This window comes from Anthonomus grandis, chromosome 17, assembly GCF_022605725.1.
Source record: "Anthonomus grandis grandis chromosome 17, icAntGran1.3, whole genome shotgun sequence".
Lineage (NCBI taxonomy): Eukaryota > Metazoa > Arthropoda > Insecta > Coleoptera > Curculionidae > Anthonomus > Anthonomus grandis.
This window is the reverse complement of record NC_065562.1, coordinates 16,663,746-16,679,869: the sequence shown is the minus strand read 5'-3', so window position 1 is coordinate 16,679,869 and position 16,124 is coordinate 16,663,746. Positions and strand designations below refer to the sequence as shown.

The 16,124-nt window shown below is 25.2% G+C and overlaps 1 protein-coding gene across 5 annotated transcripts in view; it reads right to left on the bottom strand.

The window, feature by feature from the left end:
* The window catches only part of LOC126746515 (TOX high mobility group box family member 4-A-like), a 262,557-nt gene that overhangs the window by 37,067 nt on the left and 209,366 nt on the right, over positions 1–16,124 (bottom strand). For all 5 annotated transcript variants that reach the window (XR_007663911.1, XR_007663912.1, XM_050454821.1 and 2 more), the window contains exon 3: positions 1,282–1,455. Coding sequence is in view for 3 of the 5 variants with exons in the window: in XM_050454821.1 (XP_050310778.1) it covers positions 1,282–1,455 (174 nt within the window). In the remaining 2 variants the exon portion in view is untranslated. The remainder of the gene's footprint in view (positions 1–1,281; positions 1,456–16,124) is intronic.

Sequence of the window (16,124 nt, the reverse complement as noted above, 5' to 3'; positions counted from 1 at the left end):
TCTATAATTTTTTTAAAAACCATTTTTTTCTCAGGCAATTATTTTCTGCAAAAAAAACGTTTTTTTATAAATACTACCCTTAGCCCCCCACCCACCCCACACAACTCACCAGTAAGAAACTGTTGAAACAAAAATCATTGCTTTTCAAAATAATACGCATGAATAACTGGTTTCATCGTTAATATATAATCTAATAACACAGTTTATTTATTTAAATTTTATATAATTATATTTATGTTTATTATTGATTATTTAATACAAAAACAGTGCTATTTGATTGGATGTTATGGACGAAAAACGGTGATTTTTCAAAGAAATTTCTTACTGGGTAAATGTTTGGGGTGGGTGGGGGGTGTAAGGGTTTTGTTGATGAAAAACAATGTTTTTGCAGAAAATATATATTCAATATTTAATGTAATAACACTGTTAATTTAAATTTGATACAATGTTATATATAAATATTTAATATAAAAACAGTGTTATTAGATTGGATAATCTGGACAAAAAACGGTGATTTTTCAGAAGAATTTAATCAAACATTTGAGGTGTAGTAATCGAGTTAAAAACTAAATATATAAATTCCTTGTCAATTTTCTTAAATGCCAAAATTTTCTTCCTTTTGTAAACAGAATCGTATATAATATACATATATTCTACAGTTAAATAAATAAATATTAAATATGATAATAATTTATTTATTTGTTTGGTGACCATATAGGGACACAACAGGCTACAAGCCCAAAAAAGCATCCACAAACTTATATTAACTAACTTAAATATACTATTTTATTAAGAATAATATAAAGACTAAATGCTTAAGTACATAAATCAAAATAATTTGAATATAAAAGAATATACTTAAAGAAAATAAAAAATATATTTCAAAAAAAGCAACTTTCTAATGCTAAATATCTACATTAGCCTCGTAAACTTTCAAAGACAATATTTCGTTTTAAAGTATTTTTGACTGTACTAAGTGACATGTTAAAAACGTCCAATGAACGGCAATACAAATTATAACTTTTTGTTATTCTACATAATGCAGAGTTCTCACCATGATTTGTTTTCCTGAATGGAATAAAAAATAATTCGCTCGATCTGATGTTGACTTGAGGAATGTTGAATTTAAAAAGTGACAAAATAGGAGGAGTGTTCAGCTGACAATTCATTACTTTATATAAAAACGAAACATCAACATTTTATTCTGGTCAACATTTAGGAGATGACTTAACTTCTGGACCTTATTAACCCTAAACTCTTTAAATAAATAAACCTCTTTACCTGCATAGGAGGTTGATAATGCTGCTGCTGTTGCTGTTGATCATTATGCGCCTGTTGAGCATGCTGTTGCTGCTGCTGTTGTTGCTGTTGTTGCTGCTGCTGCTGCTGTTGTTGTTGGTGATTTATATTCGGTATATCGAACTCCTCGTCGCCGAAATTCGGCGTATGAAACGTCTGGAAAAGCAGAAATAATTTATTTAAATGTAGAGAGAACCCAACTTTAACCATTTTTCCTCCTACGAGGAAAACACGTAAACATGGACACTATGGAGGATATATCGTTCCGAAACTTATTTAATGTTTAAAGGGGGGAAGTTTAGTTAGGAAAAATTGAACGTTTCTATTTAGATAAAATATTAAGAAAAGAATCTAAAATTCGAATATTCAAATATCAACAAATTAAGCTCAAATTTGCTCAAAAATTTGAGTAAATATTGATTAATATGACAAAAATTACTAGAAACTTATTATTACTACGTAATGTTTAACTGATTAAAACGATTGTTACAAAATGAATTATTATTAAAATGGCCGAAATAAAGGGTGCGAAGGGAGGGTTGAAGGGGGAGGTTTATAAATAATTCCGTCGGTTCTTTTGTTAGGTCGGTAGGTAGGAAGGCTTTAAATTAAATTTTATTAGTCGAGAGGCGATGAATTACGCTAAAGTGCGCCATTATGTAAATTTATTTGCATTTTACCTGCGCTTAAATCTTATAGACTTGACAGTTGCAAATTGTTCCTAGTTTTATTTATTTTTTTATTATTTAAAAAGTGGTATTAATTGGGCGAGGGGGGAGGGTTTCTCGTGTATGTGGTGACTGTAATACATTATTAGCATGTTCTTATGGGACAGAAACAAACAGAATGGGTTTAGAATGTATCAAGTTCTCAAATATCTCAGTAAGAATTGATTATTTTCATTCTAGATAATTGTAATTTTATTAAATAAAAATTAAAATTTCGTCATTTTTTTTTTGTTTGCTTTTTTCCAATTAATAAATTTCTTGAATTAACGAATTTCTTGGAATTTTAATTTAATTAATTTCGTTTGTTATTTCTCACTAAAATTCAAAAATTATTCGTATTTAATTTTTTTTGGAACATTTAATTTTTTTATATTATTGAATTTGTTGGATATTTTAAATTGACATTCAAAAATAATTCGAATTTTTTTTTGATATTTTAAGTAATAATTTCATCATATTATTCAATATTTATTCAAATTTTTTAGCAAATTTTCAGGTATTTTAAATTAATTAAATTGTTGGTATTTAAATATTCGAATTTTAGTTTTTCTTATATTTTCCTAAAATTAAAAAAAAAAATTATTTTTGTTTTAATCAAATCTTTGGAGTATTTCAATCAAATTTTAAAAAGTAATGAAATTTTAATATTTCAAGTTTTTTTATTAATGAACTTTTTAATTATTTTAAATTAAAATTGAAGTGCAGGTTTTTCCAGAAATATAAATTTTAATTTGAAATTCTAATCCTAATTGAATTGTATAGATATTTTAGTAAAATTTTTAAAAATTAATATAATTTTAATTTTATTTTTAATATATAGGATTTTTGGTGCTTAATAAATTATTTGAATATTTTACATTAAAATTCAAGTCTAGGATTTCCTGGAGGTATGGCTTTTTTAGATATTTAACTTAAAATTCAAATATTTAGCGAATCTTTTGGATATTTTAGTGAATTTTTAAAAATTATTGAAATTTTAATATTTCGGTTTTTTGTGATTAATGATTATTTTAAATTAAAATTGTATCAAACATGCTTATTTTATTTTTTGGAATTTTCGAAATTTTTAATTTCAAGAGGAAATCTTACTAATTAGAATCTAATTTATCTAACAAATTTATTTCCTCTTATAGAACAGATTTGTTGATAATAAATAACTGGTGTAACGCAAATTATTTGACATTCAATGTTTCCAAAATCAATGTCCTTAATTTCTTCATTTGACATAGTTGAGCCGTAGTTTTTTTTAAATTTAAGGCATTTTAACTGCCTGGAATAATCAATTGATTTATTGAAGACGTTAAAAAATAATTTTACAATTCCAGGCATATGTTTCTCTATGTTATTCGCTGGAGCTGCATTTTTTTTACAATTCAAGGCCTTTTGATTAAAATTAAGTCTCAACTGCCTGGAAAAATTAATTAATTTATTTCCTCTTATAGAACAAATTTGTTGATAATAAAAAACTGGTGTAAGGCAAATTGTTTGACATTCAATGTTTCCAAAACAAATGTCCTTAATTTCTTCATTTGACATAGTTGAGCCGTAGTTTTTTTAAAATTTAAGGCATTTTAACTGCCTGGATTTATTGATGACGTTAAAAAATAATTTTACAATTCCAAGCATATGTTTCTCTATGTTATTGAGTTGAGTTGTATTTTTTTTACAATTCAAGGCCTTTTGATTAAAATTTAGTCTCAACTGCCTGGAAATATAAATTAGTTTATTTTCTCTTATAGAACAAATTTGTTGATAAGAAATGACTGTTGTAACGCAAATTGTTTGACATTCAATGTTTCTAAAACCAATGTCCTTAATTTCTTCATTTGAGATAGTTGAGCCGTAGTTTTTTTAAAATTTAAGGCATTTTAACTGCCTGGAATAATCAATTGATTTATTGATGACGTTAAAAAATAATTTTACAATTCCAGGCATATGTTTCTCTATGTTATTCGCTGGAGCTGTATTTTTTTTACAATTCAAGGCCTTTTGATTAAAATTTAGTCTCAACTGCCTAGAAAAATTAATTAATTTATTTCTTTTTATATTTATTTTTATCTAATTACTAATTAGAAATTTTTGGCTTTTTTCAAAAGAATCTTTTTTTACGCTTTAAGTTGATTTTGGGTTTTTAATGATTTTTTTTATTAAATTGGTAAATGTGCTTGCAGAAAAAAATTTAAACTTTTTTGACATTTGATTTGAATTTTTAAAAATTTATTTGGCAAATCATTTTTATGGAACTTGTATATTAATTTTTAACCGCTCATGGCTCACCGCTCCCGCGATGGCGCTTATATGTTATTTTGACATTTAGAACTGTCGTTTTTATGTCAAAATAAAATAGTGACGCATTCATTTTCATACACTGATTTTTACCTATTCAAAAATCATAAAAATGTAAAAAAATAAAATAAAATAAAATACTTTTTTATTAGGCCGCCATTTTGAAACGAGTTAAGATATGGGTCTAATATTTCAGGGTTATAAAGTACTCATTGAGACCTTTAAAATGAGGTACCATACGACCCCCCTTTCTATTTAAAATTTTTTCTCAAGATGTCGCCCAGCCGCCATCTTGGAATTTACAACTACCTAGTTTACAGTGAAAAATAGTATCTATAGACCAATTTACTTATGCCAAGTTTCAAAAATTTTTTTTGACCCGTTCAAAAAATAAATGGCGGGGGAGACTTCAAAGAAAAGCACTGTATATGAGCAACTGGTGGTCTCTTAAAGATAATTGAAACAAATATATATTTTTTCAACTTCAGATGGTAATTTCTCAATTTCGAGAATCTTCGGGAAAAAAGCCGAAATACGGGTTCAATTATTTTAATGGAGTAACCTATATAGGAATTTTCAATCCTCTATCTCCATTACTTTCTGCAATATGAGCAATCGGTGTCTTAAGGATATCTGAAAAAAATATATTTTATTAATTTCAGAGGTCAATTTCTCGATTTTTAGAGACTTTTAGATAAAAACGCCGAATTAGGTATTTTATTAATTTAATAGAACTCCCTGTATACCAATTTTCAACTCTCTGGAATCATTCATTTCTAAGATATGAAGCTTTGAACAATGTTTTTTTTGACATTTTCAGTTGCTTTTTTCACAATTTGGATAAATGGAATTCTTTTAAATTTTTTAGTTTTTGTTGTTCATACTGTTTTTTGTATTTTCTTTCTTGGAATATTAAGAAGAAAGAAACTAGGAGAACCTGAAGTAACACTATTTAGAAAGCAGTAATTTTAATTTTTTCTTTTCTTGAATTCTTCGAAATTCATGGTTTCTTTATTAAAATGGACGACTCTCGTTTTTTTTTTTAAATTCAAATTTTGTTTATTTCCAGAGTACAACTTATCTTAACCATGCTATATAATTATAGATGTGCAGAAATAAATAAGGGGTATAATTCAGGTCCTAAAAACTCTACAGATCTTTGTCTAATATATCAGGAAATTAGTAGAACCAGGAGTAAAACAATGACTTTTTCCTTGAAACAAGAAAACCTTAATTCCCCCTCCCCCCTCTATTAAATCAAAACCTCTATCTCACTGTTCGTACGTCTATAGAGCCTCGACGATTCTCTTCTTTTTCTCTCTCTACCGTCGTCTCGCTCTCCCCCTCGCGGCGACCTACCGAACTAACTTTAATAGAGTTGAGCCGAATAACCCGTTGTACGTATAATTTATTTGGCAGCGGCTTGAAATATCGCTCATAAGTTACATAGGAAAACTTCATAAGAATTATTTATGAAACATTATTATTGGATATTATAAATCAACGTTTTATATAATTCTTATTTATTATCCACGGTTTTATTTGCCCCTAATTAAATCCCCTAAATTATTATTCTTTTTAAAGTTGCGAACGAAGTTTTAAACCGGTCTGGTCTGGGAAAGTTTTAATGTTAAAGTTTTATAGTTTGATTGCGAAATTAAACTTTGCTTTTAGGAGTTTACTTGGTGGGAATCAATTAGGGAGTTTTTTTTATGAGGTATAAGGTGAATTACATTCGTGTACAAAGTACGAACGTTTTAATGTTGCTGATTTTACCCCAGTCTCTTGATAAAAAAATGTTAGGCATGAAGAAGCAAAAATGCAAAAAAAAAAAAACGATTTTAATAAAAAATCAGTGATTTCAAGTTTACTTGGATTACAAGGATTTGAGGAGGAATTTCCAAAAATGCGAAAAAAAATTAATTTTAAATTTTAATTACAAAGCAATGATGTCTAGTTTTACTTCAACAAGTGATTAAAATTAAAGCAGAAATGTGCCCGATATTTTAATTAAATGCCAAATGAATTTTTAAAAATGTCAATCAAATGTCAAGTAAGTTTTTACGAATTTCACAAAATTCAAAAAAAAAATTTTTTTTAAACCTCTAAATTGCCAAAAAAGGATGTTTTGAAAATAGCCAAAAATTCGACTAATATTATTTTTATATATTTTTAAGTAAAAAATCTGAAATATTTTCAAAAAATATTAACTAACCAAAAAAAAGCTTCTCTACGAATTGTCTACTTTTACTTAAATTTCGATTCATCCTATTTAAAATTAGAGCCCAAGGGAAAAGTCCCGATTATTTTTAAAAATCTTTTAATTTTATTATAATTTTCTTGAATAAGTTCCACCATAGAACGATCCCAACCAACAATTGAAAATCATTAAATTTTACTATAATTTCTTTGCAAGAGAATGGCCTAAAAATTCAAGTTTTTTGTATCTATGTTTTGTCCTTCAATATCTCAGTTTCTATTAGTTTTATCAAAAAATCATTAATTACGATAAAAACCTGAACAAGCGACATTTTCCAAAATTCCTATAGATCCTAATTAATTTAAAAAGAAACTCCATGATAACAATCTTAAGAAAAATGCAAGTCCTTTTACAAATTGACCAGTCTCACTCTGGTTTCTATTACTTCCTTTAAGAAACGTATTTTTAAACATATACAAATATGAAACGAGTAAAAAAACACTCTCCCTGCAACTTCTCTCTTAAAGTTAGTACGTCGCCGTCTTCATCTACTTTCATCTCGTTCTCCCGTATTATGATTTTCTTTTTCTTGTAATTCTGCGCCGTCCCTCCTCCTCCTTCTTTTTCACCCTCCTTCCCTCCCACCGCCCCTTTTTATAATGGGCTTTTTAAACGAAAAATTAAAGTCTCCTTTTTGTGGCCCTAAGCATACATTTTCTTCAGTTAAGTATCTAAATTGTTCGTGTCACTTTCGTTAATATAAATGAAGTTTTTTTTTCTCCTTCTTTGAGTTAAAACGATTTTTTTTCTTGAAATTTTCGTTATTAAGGGAGATTTTGAATCCGATTATCTTAATAAGTCATTATTTTAAATAAGGGATTTTTTCTACTTTATATAGGGGAATTTAATAGGATTTCATTTTGATGCAGAAAATTCAATTTGGAAGGATCCTAAATGCAAAATAACACAGGGAGTGTGGATTCAAATAACATCGGATGACCCGAACAGTATCCGGATAAGAAAATCCCATAACACAATTCAACCATGGATGTCGTATTCGCTAAAATCAGCCAAGAAAACGATGGTTGAAGTATCTCTGAATGACCTACGGGAGGCCTATAATGAACCTCTTCCAATCAAAAAGGAGAAACTTGCCAACCTATTACATATGTGTGATTATATTCCATTAAAATATATCAATTTCTATCATAATATTAAAAGCGGTGCCTGAAAATATGTAGTTTCGTTTTATTTTTGATTGACATGAAAAATGAAAATTATTTTTTCACTTACTTTAACTTTATTTTGAATCCTAAAACAACGTTGTAACCGACGTGGATATACAACGTTGTTTTATTGAAATAAGGAAAATATTCTCGTAAATCCGAATTCTTATGTGGTCAAGTCTGCAATGCCTCTCTATGGTTAAGTTCTTTAGTGTTATTGATATTAGCCATATATTATATTCATTTGATTAAGCCATCGGTTATTTTTCGATTTCCCAACAAAACAATATTTGGCGGTTACAACGTTGTTTACAACGAATTTTATTGTCAAGAATTCGCTTTCCCGATCGATCTGTATATAATATAGATTCCTTCTTTGGAACTCCTTAATTTGTTTTTGGAGAGGAATTTAATATTCCATATCCCATAATTAATTACACTTCAATGGTAAAAGTTTAAATTTTAATAACGTTTGACTTAATTCAGCGTTAGCAAACTCATATGATTATAGTTATGAAACGCTTAATCGACTTCATTATCCCTGACCTAAAAAGATTATTTATTTATTAATCATATATAATCATTATTGTTTTGAAATTAATTCAAAGAGGCACCGCTATGCCTTTCTTATTTAATTTTTTTAAATAATAATCGACCCTAATACATTAAAAAACACAGATCATTGGTTCAGGCATGTGGTTGAAATTACGTCTAAATTTACTTTAACATAGTATAGATTAAAGAAAAAAATAGAAAAGATTTAAAGATAAATACGCGTTTTCCCTCATTATTTCCCATAATTCTCCCAAGATCCAATAATAGATAATGTGCAAACAATGAAGAGAAGAAGAAGATGAAGAGTGTGGGTCAACGGCCACGTCCAAGGTGACTGTAGAGCGCATACATCATATTATTTACTAGAAAAAAGACGAAGATGACGTTACCGTCGAAGAAAAGGAGATTAAATCACAATGGCAATAACTACATATATCTCTCGCGAATATCTTCCATGTTGAGTGGCTCCGAGAGATTACATTGTCTTCCTTTAATGTTATTTTTTTAAAGATTTAATCGGATTTTTCATTTTTTATTTTGAATAATGATTATTCGGTTTGAAATGTTATTGTTTTTGTTTTTCTATTAAAGAACAATGGGAGTCAAGGGATATTGGCATTTTTAAAGGTTTATGTAATGAAAGATTTTTTTCTTGGTTCTAGATAATTGAAGTTAATTTCGTTCTTATTCCAGGCAGTTAAGACTAGTTAATTTTCATTGAAATGTTTTCAGTTTCTCTAATTTTATTCGAGTCATTTATTAGATTTTTTTTACTTAGTAGTGTTTTTTTTTTTTGGACTATTATTTGCTTATAGAAATTTGCACTATGAATATTTTTTTGTGTAATTTTCTCGGATTATTGTGTTAATATTTTTGCAATTATTCGTACAGTTTTAGCATATTTGTTTTCGCTATTTTTGCGGCTTTCCAAACTTTTAGGAGATGGTTCAATTGGGACTTGAAATTGCATTTTTATTTTAAATTTGTAAAAGTTTTGGCAATTTTTGTAATTTTTTTGGAATGATAATAATTCTCTATGTCGTAAACACTCCTCGTATATGACAGCTTTACAAAATTAAATTGAAATGATCCCAAAAGAATGCGCTTTTAAATAAATGAAGAATTATTAAAATAGCTTGTTTCGTTCTAAAGTTATCGTCAGTTAAAATGCCCTTAAACCTTGCGTGGCACCTTCGCTAAAACATAAAATTTGTTTATATTTTTTTTTTAGAGATCTTGATGCTCTATCACTTTGGTCTCTATAATTTTCTCGAAAAATTGGTTAAGAAAGGAAATAATTTGAATACAAAAAAAATTTATTTAAATACCTTCTATATATGACAGCTTTACCAAAAAAAACTTCAAAATACAATATTTTGGAGTCATTTTTGAGAATATTTTTTTCTTTATTAAAAACAAAATTAGGAATATCCTATGAAGGATTAATAAAAAAATAAAATATTTGCCTTAATGCATATTGTGGAATAAAATTGGAATATTCTTCAGAACAATTGTCCATAAAAATCATATTATAAAAACATAAAATGTTAAAACAAGGATTATTCTGAAAGGTTTTTGAGCATATTCCTTCATCTATTAAAAAAAAATATGAAAAATTTGGTTAAAACGTATTTAAAGAAGAACAGAATAATTGCCTTAACTCATAATATAATATAATAAAATATATTATAATGTTTAATACAAAAATTTAAATATTCTCCTTATATTTAATAAACTGTTAAGAAAAAATCTTCATGTTGGATCAAATTATATGAGAATATTCTGCAGAGAATTTTCTCTGGCATATTAGAAAAAATATCAAAACTTCCTTGAAAGAATATGGAAAATTTTTCGCATATTCTGCAGGATCTACTGTCTAGAGACATTTTTAAATTGACAATATTCCTTTATTTATTAAAAAAAAATAAGCATTTATAGATGAAGGGTTATTTGTCTTTAATTTAATTAAATATTAATATCGTAGATATAGCGGATTAAGATTAGAATATTCTACACAGATTCTTTAGAATATTCTGCTAGCATGAGCAATATTCCTTTATTTATTAGAGAAAATGAATATTTGTGCAAGTATTTATAAAGAAACAGAATATCTTTTTCAATTAAAAATATTTAAACAGTATTGTGAAGATAAAATTGAAATATTCTTCGCATATAAGTAAATTTTTGAGAATGTTAGTTATTGGGGCAAATAATTAAGAATATTCTCCTTATATGTATTTAACAATGAAGCAATAATTTCCTCATCTCTAATTATTTATTAATGTTGTCGAAATATCTGGATCAAATTGGTATATTTTCTGGAATATTTAGAATATTTTTAGAAGAAAATGTTATTAAAAAAAAAAACAATATTCTGATGGTATAACCTCATTTTTCAAAAACATTTATTTTTTAATTAATTAAAAAAAAATTAAGGTTATCCTTGAAGTTATTTATAAAAGAACAGAATATTCTCCTCAACTGTAATTATTTTTTCATATTGTCAAGATATCAGGATAAAGTTGGAATATTCACTGGATATTCTTTGGAGAAGATAATGTAATTTAATGAGCACTTATTTGAAAATATTCTTTTGTTTCTTAGATTATTCTTGGCAGTATATAAAATAACGAAAAATTTTCCGTAGTTTTGATATTTATGAATATTTTATTTATTAATGTTTAAATATCAGAATAAAATTGGAATATTCGTTGAAATTTTAAAGAAAATAATGTTTTAAGGGCATGATCACATTTTTAGAACATTCTTATTTTTATTATTAAAAAAATGGGAATGTTCTCAAAAGAAGTATTTATGAAAGAATCGAAAATTTTCCTTGTCTATAATTATTTATTATTATTGTCAAATTATCAAGATAAAATTAGAACATTCTTAAAAGAGAATATTGTTATTTAAAAAAACATTAAAAAAAAGAATATTCTGATGGTGTAACCTCATTTTTCAAAATTAGGGATATCCTTGAAGTTATTTATAAAATATCCTTTACTCTAATTATTTATTTATATTGTCTAATTTTATTCTAATTTCCCAGACATTCCAGAGAATATTCTTGGAAATAATGAAATAAAAAAAAAACTTTTAAAAAAGAATATCTTAAAGGTATGCCCACATTTTTGAGAACATTTCTATGTGAATTATTGAAAAAAAAATAGGAATATTCTTGGACGTATTTATAAAAAAATAAAACATTTTCCTTTATTATGAATATTTATTAATACTGTCCAGGCATGAAGATAAAAATAAAATATTCCTCACATAATTTTTTGAATATTCTTAGAAAAACCTAATATAGTGTAAATATTCTGAATTTTGAACACATTCTTTGGTTGATGATAAAAATCCTTAGAAGTATTTATGAAAGAAATTTATTTTTATTTACCCTAATTATTTATTAATATTGTTGAAATATCACGAACAAATTGGAATATTCTCTGGATATTCTGGAGGTATGAGCATTATTTTGAAAATATTTTAAATTTTTTTTAAGAAAAAAGAATATTCTATTTACTAATGTTGAGACATCAGAGTAAACTTGGAAAATATTTCGAATATTCTTTAAAATTTTGAAAATAAAAATAAATGCAAAGTTGGAGAAACCTTTAAAAAAATAATGTTCTTTGGGTATGCACACATTTTTAGAACATTCTATAATTCTTATGTCTACTATTAAAAAAATGGGAATGTTCTTCAAAGGAACGAAATGTTTTTCTTGATTATATTCTTATAAAAGAATTGAATATTTTCCTTAACTATAACTATTTATTAATAGCGTCAAATTATCAGGATAAAATTGGTATATTCCCTGGAATATCAGGAAAATATTAAGAATATTTTTAGGAGAAAATCATGTAATTTAAAAAAAAAACTTTAAAAAAGGATATTCTGAAGGTATGACCACATTTTTGGAAACATTCCGTTTTTTATTAATTAAAAAAAAATTAGTAAGGTACTTGAAAGTATTTGTAAAAGAAGGGAACATTTTCCCCATTTTTTTATGGTTTCAGATAAAATTCGAATATTCCTCGGATATTCTTTAGAATATTTTTACAAGAAGATAATTTCTGTTAAAAAAATTAAAAAAAAGAATATTCTGATGGTGTAACCTCATTTTCCAAAACATTTATTTTTTAATTATTAAAAAAAAATTAGGGATATCCTTGAAGTTATTTACAAAATAACGGAATATTCTCCTTTACTCTAATTATTTATTAATATTGTCAAATTTTAAACAGTATTTTATTTGTTATTAAAAAATTGGAATATCCCAAGAACTATTTAAAAAAGATCAGAATATTCTGCTTGATTACAATTATTTAATATTGCTGTCCATAAATCAGGTTAAAAATGGAATATTTCTCAGACATTCCAGAGAATATTCCTGGAAATAATAAAATAAAAAAAAACTTTTAAAAAAGAATATCTTAAAGGTATGCCGACATTTTTGAAAACTGTCCTATGTGAATTATTTAAAAAAAAAAATAGGAATATCCTTGGACGTATTTATAAAAGAATAAAACATTTTCCTTTATTATGAATATTTATTAATACTGTCCAGGCATAAAGATAAAAATAAAATATTCCTCACATATTTCTTTGAATATTCTTAGAAAAACCTAATATAGTGTAAATATTCTGAATTTTGAACACATTCTTTGGTTCATGACAAAAATAAATAAGAATATCCTTAGAAGTATATATAAAAGAAAAATATTTTTCTTTACCCTAATTATTTATTAATATTGTCGAAATATAACAAACAAATTGGAATATTCTCCGGATATTCTGGAAGTATGAGCATTATTTTGAAAATATTTTTTATTTTTTTATAAGAAAAAAGAATATTTTATTTACTAATGTTGAGACATCAGAGTAAAATTGGAATATCTTTGGAATATCCTTTAAAATTTTGAAAATAAAAATAAATGCAAAGTTGGAAGAACCTTTAAAAAAAGATTGTTCTAAGGGCATGCACGCATTTTTAGAATATTCTTTAATTCTTATGTCTACTATTAAAAAAATGGGAATGTTCTTCGAAAGAACGAAATATTTTTCTTGATTATAATTATTTATTAATAGTGTTGAGATCAGGATAAAATCGGAATATTCCCTGGATATTCTTAAAGGAAAAAAGCCTAATTAAAAAAAAGTGAAAAAAGAATATATATTAAGGGTACAACCACAAATTTAAGAACATTATATTCTTATAAAAGAATTGAATATTTTCCTTAACTATAAATATTTATTAATAGCGTCAAAATATCGGGATAAAATTGGTATATTCCCTGGAATGTCCGGAAAATATTAAGAATATTCTTAGAAGAACATCATGTAATTTAAAAAGAAAACTTTAAAAAAGAATATTCATCACATTTTTGGAAACATTCGTTTTTTATTAATTAAAAAAAAATTAGTAATGTACTTGAAAGTATTTGTAAAAGAAGGGAACATTTTTCCCTATTTTTGTGGTTTCAGATAAAATTCGAATATTCCTCGAATAATCTCCAGAATATTTTTACAAGAAGATAATGTTAATAAAAAAAACATAAAAAAAAAGAATATTCTGATGGTGTGACCTCATTTTCCAAAACATTTATTTTTTAATTAATTAAAAAAAATTAGGGATATCCTTAAAGTTATTTATAAAATAACGGAATATTCTCCTTTACTCTATGTATTTATTAATATTGTCAAATTTTAAACATTATTTTATTTGTTATTAAAAAATTGGAATATCCTAGGAACTATTTAAAAAAGATCAGAATATTCTGTGTTAATACAATTATTTAATAATGCTGTCCATATATCAGGTAAAAAATGGAATATTTTCCAGACATTGCAGAGAATATTCTTGGAAATTAAAAAAAAACTTTTAAAAAAGAATATCTTAAAGGCATGCCAACATTTTTGAAAACTTTTCTATGTGAATTATTTAAAAAAAAAATAGGAATATCCTTGGATATATTCATAAAAGCATAAAACATTTGTCTTTATTATGAATATTTATTAATATTGTCCAGGCATGAAGATTAAAATAAAATATTCCTTACCTTCACATTTTTTTTTAATATTCTTAGGAGAACCTAATGTTATGTAAATATTCTGAATTTTGAACACATTCTTTGGTTCATGATAAAAATAAAAAAGAATATTTTTAGAAGTATTTATAAAAGAAACATATTTTTCTTTACCCTAATTATTTATTAATTTTGTTGAAATATCATGAACAAATTGGAATATTCTCCGGATATTCTGGAGGTATGAGCATTATTTTGAAAATATTTTTTATTTTTTATAAGAAAAAAGAATATTTTATGATAATAATTAATGTTGAGACATCAGAGTAAAATTGGAATATCTATTGAATATTCTTTAAAATTTTTGAAAATAAAAAAAATGCAAAGTTGGAAGAACATTTAAAAAAAGAATGTTTTTTGGGCATGCATGCATTTCTAGAACATAATTTAATTCTTATGTCTATTATTAAGAAAATGGGAATGTTCTTTGAAGGAACGAAATATTTTTCTGGATTATAATTATTTCTTAATAGTGTTGAGATCAGTATAAAATCGGAATATTCCCTGGATATTCTTAAAGGAAAATAGCCTAATTAAAAAAAAATTGAAAAAAGAATATATATTAAGGGTACAACCACAAATTTAAGAACATTATATTCTTATAAAAGAAATATTTTCCTTAACTATAACTATTTATTAATAGCGTCAAATTATCAGGATAAAATTGGTATATTCCCTGGAATGTCCGGAAAATATTAAGAATATTCTTAGAAGAAAATCATGTAATTTAAAAAAAAAATTATAAAAGGATATTCTGAAGGTATGACCACTATTTTGGAAACATTCCGTTTTTTATTAATTAAAAAAAAATGTACTTAAAAATATTTATAAAAGAAGGAACATTTTTCCCTTTTTTTTGTGGTTTTAGATAAAATTCGAATATTCCTCGGACATTCTTTAGAATATTTTTACAAGATAATAAAAAAAAATATTCTGATAATGTGAAAATTAGGGATATCCTTAAAGTTATTAATAAAAAAACAGAATATTCTCCTTTAATTTAATTACCAATATTGTCAAGGTATCAGGATAAAATTGAAATATTCCTTGGATATTCTATAGAGTATTCTTAGAAGAAAATAATGTAATGTAACAAAAAAAACCTAAATAAGAATATTCTGAAGGTATGACCTTTTTGAAACTATTATTAAGCTTTTTTGAAAACATTGGAATATCCTAGGAACTATTTAAATGAGATCAGAATATTCTGTGTAATTACAATTATTTAATACTGTTGTCCGTATATCAGATTATTCATCAGACATTTCAGAGAATATTCTTGGAATTAATTAAATTAAAAAAAAAATTTAAAAAGAATATCTTAAATGTAAGTCCACATTTTTGAGAACATTCTTGGAAGTATTTATAAAAGAATAAAACATTTTCTTTAAATATGAATAAAGATAAAAATAAAATATTCCTCACATATTTTTTTTGAATATTCTTAGAAGAACATAATGTAATGTAAATATTCTGAATTTTATTCTGAATCGAACACATTCTTTTGTTAATGATTTAAAAAAATATAGGAATATCCTTAGAAGTATTTATAAAAGAAGAATATTTTAATTTACTCTATTTATTAATATTGATGAGTTGCAAGAATAAAACTGGAATATTCCTGGATTCATTTAAAATATTCTTAAAACATAAATTCTATGACGTAATTAAAAAAAATGACGAGACATTCTCATGTAATGTATTAAATTAGAAATATCCTTGATATAAGTTAGTA